The 13,008-nt window shown below is 40.0% G+C and overlaps 1 protein-coding gene across 2 annotated transcripts in view; it reads right to left on the bottom strand.

Moving 5' to 3' along the window:
• Nucleotides 1–13,008, bottom strand: part of antxr2a (ANTXR cell adhesion molecule 2a) — an 86,027-nt gene that overhangs the window by 53,268 nt on the left and 19,751 nt on the right. For both annotated transcript variants that reach the window (XM_039804106.1, XM_039804107.1), the window contains exon 10: nt 8,817–8,886. In XM_039804106.1, coding sequence (XP_039660040.1) covers nt 8,817–8,886 — 70 coding nt within the window. The remainder of the gene's footprint in view (nt 1–8,816; nt 8,887–13,008) is intronic.

The following is a 13,008-nucleotide window of genomic DNA, read 5'->3' as shown; positions in this document are numbered from 1 at the left end:
GCTGACTGTGTTAGATTTTACTGTCATATTGTTGCTGCCATCATAAAGGTTACTCTGTAAACATTGTGCCTCAGTTTATATCTTTTTAATCTCCAGGAGGGAAACACATCGTTATATTTTTGCAGTTTTTTATCTTTTTCTTTTGGATATAGACAAGATCAGCAGACAGATGTATGGACAAAATTCTTTGTCTATCAAGTCTACATAGATTTAAAAAAAAGATTGCTAAGGAACAAGGAATGTCTAGGTTTTCTTTTAGTAGATATCTTTGTCACAATTCTTTTATTACTGAAATATGAGGGATAATAACCAAAAATTGTTATGTTTCTGAGTAAAAAAAGTAAACCAGCTACAAATACTGCAAGTAAAAAATAAAAAAAAAGGCACATTGGCTGAAGTGTTGGCATTAAGATTTACTTTTTTCCAATATCAATAAAAAAAAAGAGTTAAACTGTATTATTTAACATGGAATACCTGTGAAAAAAAAATTAGTAACAAGTCCAGCGCTCACATTAGCACAAGGCTTAGTAAAGAACACAATGGGTACAAACTAAATGGTCAAACTCAGAGGGAGGAAATCCTCTCATTATCACAGCCGTCAGCGTGTGTGGATGAGGTAACCTGACGAGCGGTAACAAGGCTCGTGAACTCCTATGACTTATTTAGAGGGGTAATGCGGACGCCAAAATAGGGGCAATTAAAACCCTAATGATGAACGGCACCGCAATTTCCATATGTCTATTACGCCCAATCCAATTACCGCAGGTTTAATGAGAATTCAGGATATGGAACGCCTGAAATCTTCCCTGCAACACAAAAAAAAGAGAAGAGAAAGACGTACGCATAGTGGTATTGTGTGTAAGGGGCCAGCTGTGAGTGTGTGGTAGCGTACAGGGGAGGCCTGCATAAAAACTGGTGCTGCGGAATAATAACAAGAGAGCTCTTTGCTTTGCTTTGGATTTTGCCCGAGGCTGTGCCTTGGGCCACCAATTCTCCTGTGGTTCAGAACAGATGAGCAACCAGACCTTGTGTCCATTACTATGCAGCAGATTCTAAATATTCTAAACTGACTTCTTTGCACCTTTCCTAATCTACCCATGCTAAATATTTAAAATTCAATTCATAGAGCTTTAAAACCAGATGAACTTTGACACTTAACTCAACTTGTTGATGCTTATCTTTTTTCCCTCTTTTATTTCGTTATTTGTTTATTCTATTATGCTATTATTCAAGTCACTTTTTAAATGAAAGTCTTAGCTGTGATCAAGAGTTCTTTTTCATTTATACCATTTCATCTATTTGTAAGGGATGGTTTAGCTGGGCAGAGTCATTAATAAACCAGACATTAAACAAATTCCGGGCTCAATTAAAGCAGCAATAGGACAAGTAGAGGACAATTATTCTGAATGCTTTCGACGTTATAGAGACATTTTATGAAGTGTGTTTATTTATCGATAAGCTGACATCACAGTTTACTCCATGAGCACTAACACTGTTGCACTTACAGCAACAGTCTGAAAGGTTTTATTGAGAGGAGTGGGGTGTATAAGGGTTGACAATGAGATGTTCATCCTTGCTCGTAAGAAATTCCATCGAACTTTGAGACAGAGAAATGAGTATAAAAACCAATGGTAAAACACAGTGAACTGTATTAGACCGAGTTTAACTGAAATAATGATGAGGCAGCCTCACAGTGACATCAAGTACAGACATTTTTAAATTTTGTGTTAAACAATTTTGTGTTCTGTATTCCACACAGACTTTGATCTGTGCCCCGTTTCTCTGACAGGTGTTTGGTTTGTGTAAATTGTTTGCCCCTGATCCTACCTACCTATATAGAGGGGGTTGGACTGTGCATGCCCATTCAAGAAGGCACCTTTGTGCTCTCTACTTTACTTAATCATGAAGGTTTTAATTCCCAACAAATTAGAGCACTCTAAAGGATTTAAAAACTCCTTAATTTCGAGTTTGAACCAGTTTGTTTCGATCAGAAAACATCCCTTTGTGTCCGATGTGGATTCAAGGAACGCTGCACGCCTCTGCAGCTCGGCGAAGCCGTTCCAGGTCCTTGCATGTTAACTAAGTGCTTGTGCTGAATGGGTGAGGGGAGAGGCTAATTTAGCTGACACTCTCAATCCGTGATAATGGTGGGCAGGTTGTTAATCAAGCTGGAGGTGTGGACCTCGGTGTGTGAAGGAGGAAAGCTCCCAAGCGAGTTGCACTGACGAACGAACGCCCGACCCCCCTCCTTGCCTGACATCGCTGGACATCCTTAACGCACCACAACCCAACCATAGTCAGCGAGGCCTTTTTTCTTCCTCTCCGAGACGTTTAGCGAGTTACTGTTGAGTAGGCAGAATCGGCTCCAGCACGCAGGCATAAGTCATGCTCTTCTTATTTTCACCCTTTTATCTCCAGGAAGATTAACAAAAGAATGATTAGTAGCTGGGTGACGTCTATTTAAAGTGGTTATTCTGTGCCATTGTGTAAAAATGACTGCTCGACAGAACATTATTCTACGATTTTGATAATGACCTAATTGTTTAAATCATTTGTCAAGAAAAAAATGACAAAGATTTGTGTAAATCAAAAATCATTGGGGTTTGGACTGTTCAAACAAATAAGGAATTGGAAGATGTCACCGTGTTGCTCTGGAAACTTGATGGGTGAGTTTGATGAACTGCTTAACGGAGTAAAAAAAAAAAAAGAAAAACCTGGCCGATAAATTGCTAATAGAAAACGGTTAGTAACTTTTTTGTGAAGGCCTACCATGTCCATATCTGTTGATGGACATTTATGCTCTAAAATAATTTTTTTTCTTGTTGCAAAACCACAGTGAGGGCCATAACTGATTGTTAAATAGGCAACATCAAGCACAAACAGGAAACTAGAAGGGCACCCAGAGAGCGCAGACCTCGCCAAGGCACGCCCTAATTCACAATTTTAGTAAAGTGTGAATTTTCCCAGTCAGGAACTTATTTTTCTGATTCTTCCGACACCACAGGAATGCGGCACAAATGCCTTATCTCGCAATGTTAACGAAAGTGAAAAATAATTTGTGTATCCGCCCCGTGAACGCAGATCCGCTCCAAAATTACATGGGTTCTTTCTTGGTCCATGCTGGACCCTTTTAACAAGTTTCATGAAAATCGAGCCAGTTGTTTTACCTTAATCTTGCAGAAAAAAACTTCCTTGGCAGAGATAATGAAGAGCATAAAAAAGGGTTAAAAAGAAGGAAAAAAGGCAACTAAGTGACTTAAAAAAAATGTAAAAAGGAGCTGGATGAATAATTTAAAACAACGCTCGCTGTCATTTAACTTTGCCATGGTGAAAGCCAGTGAGTGACACTGAGGAAAGGGCTGCAGCTGCTTGGTGGGTCGATGGTTATGTTGGAATAAATGGGAGATGAGAGGGCAGATTGTCATGGGGCCGAGGGATCAGTCAAAATTTGGGTAGAAAGCCACACAGGCTCCCAGGGACACCAGTTGAATGGCAGAAGGCTTCTTCCCGCTGCAGATCTCTGGCCCGACGTTGGAAATACTTTGTCCCCGGGCTCGCTATAATCTGTCACAAAGTAAGCCCACCGTGACACTAAGCTTTGGTGATGCGATACAGCTGGAGCGGCTGACAATGGTGACGCTAATGGCTTTCAAACTTCCCTTAAAGATGTGAAAATTGAGGAGGCTGAATAATTCACGGCAGAGCATATGCAAGGCCTGTCACTCGGCATCCAGGAGTCATCACTCTGCACCAGTTTGTGTGGCAGAAGTTCTGACGGAGGGGAGGAAATTCGGCTGCCTCCTGAAGCCTGGGGACCAGATGAGAAGTTGTGAGACATCCACCATTTGGAAAGAGTGACAAGCACTCTAACAAACTGACTGATGCTACACAATGAAAGTGATTTTTTTCTGGCAAGGACCATACCAGTGTGTTGCACGATACAACTTCTTAACCACACATCTTAACCTTTTAACCGACTAGTTCAATTTAGAACATTGCAAAACTTACATTTACCGTACATTTTCAGATCATACAGAAATGTATGGAAACCCAGCTGCATGATTTACAACTGATCAGCTGTGATGTAAAGTTTTCTTTCAAACAGTCTCTCAAGATAACTCACACAATGATTAAAACGGGTGAGAAAGGGAAAACAATCGTTACTCAAAATTCTGTTTATTTTTCAGACTTGCTGGGTACGTTCAGGCCTTGAAAACCCTTAAAAATAAAAAAACTCTCTGTTGAACTGCTTATAATATCCACAATAAAAGCATAACCAGTGATGAGCGGTCACAAATGGACATTATATCATTTCAATAGGTCACAAGCCAAAAATGTCGAGATGTAAACTAAACGTGATTTGTAGTCAGCTGGCTAAAACAAGCATCCTGTGCATTCGAGAAATGCCACAAAATAGATGTCTGATAAGGAGATTTTTCAACTAAAATTGAATCTTAGTCTTGTATAGATTAGCTTTTCAGTTGATCTAGAGAAAGTGTTGGACCATAAGATTGTCACCTAGAAATTTCAGAATTGTATCTTTCAGTTTATTGATCATTTTTGGTTTTCGAAAACTAAAGAGTTTGAATCGTCCGACATTGCGCATTTACTGTAAGATCTGAAGCTGACACGCTGCTCCTTGCATCCTTCAATCAAAGAAAGCTAGTTCCAATTTCATCATGTGGCAATCACTGCACATCCAACATGTCTGTCCCACAACATGGAGGACAATCAAACAACAGGACATCTCCATACCCACACTGGAGCAGATGGAATGATGCCTCTGCTAGCAGCAGCCCTGGGACAGTGCGTTTAATTATTGACGAGCATTAGCATTAGCTACTCTACCTGCTTTGTAAAGCAGGTGTCGACTTCCTCCTCAGTTGTTTTTTGCCCTCCACTGTTATTGTGAAAACACCAGGTGAGGACATGCTGCAGCAAGAGCGCAGCCACTTAACCGCTCGATCGACGCCCCAGCAGGGGATGCTGGGACTCCTATTGGGGATACACAGGGGGGGAGGTAGCAGGGTGGTGGTGGTGTGTGTGTGTGTGTGTGTGTGTGTGTGGGGGGGCATCAGCAGATGCCAGTGTTTCGAGCCTGATGACGCAGCTGTCAGCACAGATGATGCCTCCGCCGTGAGTGCTCCTACACCGCTCGATGACCAACTGAGGACACGGTGATTCCTGGACATCGAGGCTGAATGTGGAGCCGCCTGCTCCAAGCTCCCCGCTGGGACAGAAAGCTGCAGCTGCGCACCTAAACTCGGGTGACTGCTGCATCTGAATGTGTTCCCTAGCAAACCATGTTTATGAGGTCAAGACAGAAGTTCAAGCAGCACCGAGGAGAAGGCCTCGCGTGTATAAAACATGGTTTTAAAAAAAAAAATAAAAAAGGGGAAACGTGGAGAAGGAATGCGCAGTGAAAAGGCGATTCTTTTTCGGCTGAGTAGAGCCGTGTTAACGGAGTGCCCTGTGCGCCGGTAGCGGTGATGGAGCAGAAGCAGACAGATGGACGGAGACGGAAGTTTCCAGGCTCTGCTGTTCCATGCAGGTGGTCCTGGGTGCAGGGATTGTCAGTGCATGGTGAATTATTTAAATGGAGAGCGTGGAAAAGGGAATGGCTGCATCTGTCGCACATCCTTTTAAAGCCCCTCCAGCAGATGTGTTTACTCACCGCCCGTACCAGCTAACTACTTAATGGGTCACCATCGGCAGCCAAGAGTTAATCAAGCAGGCCTTTTGCAAATGGCGTGCCCGTAGCATCAGCTCAGGTCCTATCAGGTTGTAGCAGGCGCTGTAGGCCTCTGGCTTACAGATGTAGTCGATCCAGATCATCTTTTTAGTGCATCCTTGGCGAGTTGGTTGATAAAGCTGATTTCTGGATAAAGCAAGAAGTAAGTCCAGTAGTTACTACTCTAAGCCCAGTTGTATTAAAATGTGAGAAAAACCCGGTGGTTGCACTTCCACTGCATTGTGGGAATTTCCTATTTTACTGAAAGTGATGCATGTGAAAGTAAATTAGCAGAGTAAGGGGGGCAACTAGCTTCTCTACTCAGGTATCTCGCCAACAACTGTTGACAATATATTTTTTCCTTCAATCCATCAAATGATTTGTGTGTTTATTTCCTGAGTGCTGAGTGTTTACATGCAATTTTCAGTACACGCCAGCTAGAAAAAGTATCAAATACAGCATTGCTAGCAGCTGGATGAAAAGAAGCAGTGACCTGCTGTAAAACAAAATGAAAAAAGAAAAGAAAGAAAGAACTCTGAAGCTACAAAACTTCTTAGAGGCTGCACAATCTGCACATGCAAACTGCATCAAAAGGCAAAAACTGACAATAATCTGTCCGAATTTTGCGCATTGTCATAAAATAGAAGGTCCATTAAAATAAAAACAATGCAGAAGCGTTCTCCTTAAACCAGGTTTACCCACTAAATATTTTGACTATCTTCACTTCAGGAGGGTTTATTGTGTGTTTGTGATTACCTTATTATTCCTTATTTCCTTAATACTGTACATTAAATATGACTCGCACCTAGATAAGCATGCAAAAGAACAATACCATTATCTTTTCAAAAAATACAATATTGACTCTCAGTGATAATTCCTATGGACATGCATTAAATATCACACTAGTCAGCATGTAATAATGTGTGCATTCTCAAAGTTAGAAATAATAACAAAAGTTTTTTTTTTAAATGCAATAACGTGTAATATTAAAAAACTAAAGATCTGTTCATTCATGCAATATGTTTGATTGAATAGGGACATACAACGAGAATTACCGTCTCTTGGTTGTATGCCTCCGCCAACCGGTCGAATTGCAGTTTACATCCATATCTGTCCACACTCATATGATATATGTAGTGAAGATTTTGAAGCAATTTAACCAAAAGGTATTAAGTGTATTTTCTGGCGAAACGCCTCACACACGTTCAACCCGGCAGCACAGAATATCTAAACAATCACCACAGTTTCTAGATTAGTGTCACCAATTCAGTATCTGACCAAATGTCTTCTCTTCTATTCCCGAGTTGTGGCGTTATATTAATGACCAGAAAAGTGATTTTGCAGAACATTATGATGTCACAGTGAAGTTGACCTTATTATTTTCCGATTATATAATGCCATCACTTTATCCTATTAGAATTCTTTCTAAAATATCAAAATTTGCATATGAATTCTTGAGTTATGGCCACAAATGTCTTATTTTAGCTCACAATCCTCATTTTTTATGTATAGGAATATTTATATGTATACGAATTTGTTGTAAGATTTCACTTTTGTATATTCAGTGCTTAGTGTAATATATATGAGTATATGAAGAGAGGAATATGTATAGTTATGTTTGCGAGAAAGAATACTGTTAGTTATACTATTATTTTTTTTTTTTATGTGGTTGTTTTGTCTGAAAACATCTTATCTGCTGTCATGTTTTTTTATGTTTTGTGTGGACCCCAGGAAGAAAAGCTGATGTTCTGCATCAGCTAATGGGGATCCTAATAAAATAAAATAAATCTTAAATCCATGTGGATGTTTGTGCCAAATTTGAAGAAATTCCCTTAAAGCATTCCTGAGATATCGCATTCACGAGAATCGGACGGACGCCCCAAGTCAAAAACATAACTCCTCTGGCCACGGCTGTCGCCTGCGCGGAGGCATAAAGACAAACAGAACTTAAAACATGAAAGTACGTCTAAATTCATATTTTATATCCTTTCAAAAGTTCCTCTTTCAGTACTGTTGGTCAGCATCTGTCAGAAAAACATGTTACCATGAGCAGTTTAAAATGAGAGGATTATCTGAGGTGAGGTGCAAGTTGATTTGTAGTTACAGCATCGCCGTCATCATATGATACATAATCTGTTTTAGAGCTGAAAAACCTTCAGGAGCCAGCGGCACTCATAATCATACATTTTTGATTGGATTGGAGTCATCGAGGACATTCAAATCTGTTGTTCCATCTACAATGCCTTAGCTATCATCTGTTATGGTTTGGGATTATAAGAGATGAGGTTAAAATCAAACAATAGCTAGGCAGCCAGGAATAAATGCATATTTACACTGTTTGCACTTAAATCTTTCTGGGTTGTATGTATGGGGTGTTTTTCTGTCGGGCTACGTCTACAATGTTTACTGCGTCCTACGCTACACCAAACTCCTCATCCCTACATCTACTGTTGTTACATAGAGCTAATCTATAGATTTAGGAGTTGTTTATTTGCAAAAAAGAAAAAAGGAAAAAGTGTGCGTGTAAGAACACAAGAAACCAAAAGGATTGAAGCATCATATCTAAATATAAGAGGGATACGGGTGATTTGCGTAAAGAACAAAAACACAAAAGAGCGGAGGACAAAAACGACAAAATGTTTAAAGAAAAGGGGAAATAAAATTGGTTTGAAAAGTCCTGATGCTGGTATAGTAAGAGAGAGGAAGTATCTGTGTTAGAGTGTGTGTGTGTGTGTGTGTGTGTGTGTGTGTGTGTGTGTGTGTGTGTGTGTAGTTTTACAAAAGACACTGTTCACTGAGATAAGCTTCTTGATTTCTAGACGCAGCTGAAAAACACAAAGTCCAGACATTTACACAAGACAATACTGCTTTTCTTCTTTCTATGTCAACATAGTGAGTTATAGGAAAACATATTAAATCTATTTAGTGGCTAATATTTACATTGTCTATATTTACATGGTAGTACCTGCCCAATATCGGATATCCATATTGGATCAGTGCATCCTTAAGTATGCACTGTAAAGTATGCAACATAAATATGCTCCACCGGCACTTTCCTCCAATAGAAAACCCACTGGCTACTTACTGTCCCACTTCATAGAGCTTCGGTGCAGGACACAGCAGATAATCATTACGCACCACACTCGGCTTATGATCTGTGAAAAACACAAAACAGAAGACAAAACAAGTGTGTCAGAATGTGTTCTCAATAAGCATTGCATCAGGAAAGGACCAAATGTAAATGACAGCAGCATTAAAACCTGTATTTACTAAACAGAATCCAAAAACTTTGCTTTATTTTCATAAGCATTTCTTGAACTATATATATATATATATATATATATATATATTAAAGATTATTAGGAACACCTGTAAGATTTCTCGTTAATGCAATTATCTAATCAACCAATCACATGGCAACTGCTTCAATGCATTTAGGGGTATCGTCCAGGTCTAGACAATCTCCTGAACTCCAAACTGAATGTCAGAATGGGAAAGAAAGGTGATCTAAGCAACTTTGAGCGTGGCATGGTTCTTGGTGCCGGACGGGCTGGTTTGAGTATTTCCCAATCTGCTCAGTTACTGGGATTTTCACACACAGACATTTCTAGGGTTTACAAAGAATGGTCTGAAAAAGTAAAAACATCCAGTATGCGGCAGTCCTCTGGGTGAAAATGCCTTGTTGATGCTAGAGGTCAGAGGAAAATGGGCCGACTGATTCCAGCTGATAGAAGATCAACTTTGACTCAAATAACCACACGTTACAACCGAGGTATGCAGCAAGGCATTTGTGAAGCCACAACAAGCACAACCTTGAGGCGGATGGGCTACACCAGCAGAAGACCCCACCGGGTACCACTCATCTCCACTAAAAATAGGAAAAAGGGGCTACAATTTGCACAAGCTCACCAAAATCGGACAGTTGAAGACTGTAAAAATGTTGCCTAGTCTGATGAGTCTCGAATTCTTTTGAGACATTCAGATGGTAGAGTAGGAATTTGGCGTAAACAGAATGAGAACATGTACCGTCATGCCTTGTTACCAGTGTGCAGGCTGGTGGTGGTGGTGTAATGGTGTAGGGAATGTTTTCTTGGCACACTTAAGGCCCCTTAGTACCAATTGGGCATTGTTTAAATGCCACAGCCTACCTGAGCATTGTTTCTGACCATGTCCATCCCTTTATGACCACCATGTACCCATCCTCTGATGGCTACTTCCAGCAGGATAATGCATCAGGTCACAAACCTCGAATCATTTCAAATTGGTTTCTTGAACATGACAATGAGTTCACTGTACTAAAATGGCCCCCACAGTCACCAGATCTCAACCCAATAGGACATCTTTGGGATGTGCTGGAATGGGAGCTTTGTACCCTGGATGTGCATCCCACAAATTTCCATCAACTGCAAGATGCTATCGTATCAATATGGGCCAACATTTCTAAAGAATGCTTCCAGCACCTTGTTGAATCAATGCCACGAAGAATTAAGGCAGTTGTGAAGACAAAAAGGGGTCAAACATGGTCTTAGTAGAGTGTTCCTAATAATCCTTTGAGAGTGTGTGTGTGTGTGTGTGTGTGTGTGTGTGTGTGTGTGTGTGTGTGTGTGTGTGTGTGTGTGTGTGTGGGTGTTGTGTGTATATATATATATATATATATATATATATATATATATATATATATATATATATATATATATATACTGATACTGATAATAACTGATCACAGATTTGTAATCCCAACTGGCAAAAAAAAATGTAGTTGTTTTGAAATATTTAAACCCTACATATTTTATGTTAAAGAAAGCCACAGTTATTATGAGCAATATCTTATCAACTCAGTTTTGGCAAATTTAGGCAGAAAGAGCCTTTTAACTTCAAGAGCTCAATAAGCTAACAATACACATATGAACTCCAAACTTAAATTGTATTCATTAATTTGGCAATTAGGAAAGTATTAAAAAATTTGTGTCATATGTTTGATATTTCAGCAGTCTATCGCTGTGAGCTGCATCAAGGTTACAAAAGAGAAAGAGATGATAGATTGGATTATGTGTGTATGTGATGTATTGTCTGTGTGCGCATGCATGTCCTGATGCAGGTAAAGTATGAGAGAGGAAGTGTGTGTGTGTATGTATGTGTGTGTGTGTGTGTGTGTGTACACAGGTTGACAGAGGCCTGAAGAATCTTCAGCCACTGAGGTCGTTCATATTATTGATATTTTTTTTTTCTGCTTGTCTGCTCAGGGTTCCAACTGGTTTGGTGATGGAGAAGACTGTAGCATCTGTTCCACATATGTGGTGTGTGTGTTCCATAGCTGCCATGATGCCTGTCCATAATTATAAGGTGCCCCACTGTTGGAAAGGTCTGGGCTGAACACATGCAAAAGCCAATAAGGGAATAAATAGCCCCAAGTGGGCGAATGTGAGACAGCCTAAACTGAGAAAAGGACTAACAGGAAGACATCTGTTAATAGCCACTTCCTGATTCGGATGAAGTTCTTTTTTTAAAAGGGAAACATATACACACACACATATTATATATACACACACACACACACACACACACACACACACACACACACATATATTATATATACACACACACACACATATTATATATACACACACACACACACACACACACACACACACACACATATATTATATATTATATATATATGCTCAAGTGTTTTAGTCAAGTTGAAATGTTGGAAAATCAAAAAATAACTTGTCAAGGAGGGAAGTGTTGTCATTGGCAGTATTCGATCCCACAGATCCCACGGCCAAATGAGAGCTTGAAAAGATTGGCTCTTGGTGCCAAATCCTGTTTGCTTCCTGAAAAAGGATTTCTCGACAGAACAGACTGCAAGCTCAAAATAAGGAGCCCAGTGACCTACATAGCCTCCTTTCTTCTGTTCTGATCACATAGATAGGCAGCTGCTAAGAGATAACAGACATGTCGGGACAGGGGTTTGTTTTGTCATATCCTTCCTTTAAACCCCCACCATCAACTCACAAGTTGAATAAGTAGATGTGGAGAGAGACCGAACAACCCACAGGCCGGATCACCTTTGATGTTGGTTAACGCGCAATACCACAGTGATCGGACAACGATGCATACCTGTCTTCCACAAGCAGCCAAAACCTGTCCGTTAAGCCGTTAGCCGAGTAGCGTTTGGTGTGATTTGAGTTTTTGTTGGTCGGCTCAGATTTAGTCTGGTCAGACTGCGTTAACTCTTTGAGCTCTGTTTATCGTATCACGTCTTGCCGTCGCTCGATCTGACGGTCACTATTTCTCCGACTGCTGAGCTCGTGAAAAACCCCAGTCAGAAAGCGTGTTGTGTTACTATGACGTATTTTAATACGGTGATTTTGATATTCATTGTTGTTTTATTCTATTTTGACAGGTTTAAAACCACAACATAAAACGTAGTTAATGGTGTCCATCTTTTCATGTGGTGAAATGTTGTTAAAAACGCACAATTAATGAACAATGCTATGATAAATCTTGCAGCACCCTTGGGTCGTCCTCAAGGGACCCACTTTGGGAACTACTGCTTTTGGAAAAACTTCAACCACGTTGGAGGGCGACTATGTTGCGGAGTTTCAATGTTCCAGTTTTTTGTCCCCTTCAGAAAGTTAAGTTCTGCAGAAAAAGTGCACATTAGAGCCTTTGCAGATTTATCGGCAATGCATGACATTCGAACTGCACTAATGACTTTATTTGATCAATTTAGTAGCAATGAATCCTTTCTCTTAGTTGCTGTGGACATCATTGGCTAGAGGCGAACTGTAGGATATGTGTGACGATCAGATGTGTAACTAATGTGAGGCAGTGTGGACCATGTGGGTCTTTTTGGTGAAAAAGATGAAGCTTTATTGACACAGACGACTTTAACTTCAGGTCAGAATTCAGCTCACTTAGGGCAGTTTCCTCATCCAGTCAAATCTCTGCTCACATCTGATAAACTAACAGCAGTGTTCAACAGAGATATTGTATGAAATGTAAATGATTTTTAGTTGTATTTATAAACATCCTGCTTCTTCCAAAAGCACAAGCTACAGAGTTGCATTTTGGGTTTTGACTAAATCTCCACAAATACTAATAAGCTATTTTTCTTTCTTTGCTTTACTGGCTTTTGTTGTCCTCCGTGCTCGTGCTTGCCCAGCCTGACGTAGATTTATGATTTATTTACTGTCAAAACAACACCCATAAAATCCAGTTTGACTATTTTTATTTATGCATTCTTTGAGATACCAACTTAGAGCACGTATTAA

The sequence above is a fragment of the Perca fluviatilis genome, chromosome 6, assembly GCF_010015445.1.
Source record: "Perca fluviatilis chromosome 6, GENO_Pfluv_1.0, whole genome shotgun sequence".
Classification (NCBI taxonomy): domain Eukaryota; kingdom Metazoa; phylum Chordata; class Actinopteri; order Perciformes; family Percidae; genus Perca; species Perca fluviatilis.
Note: the sequence above shows the minus strand (reverse complement) of the source record. Positions and strands in the feature narration are given on the sequence as shown.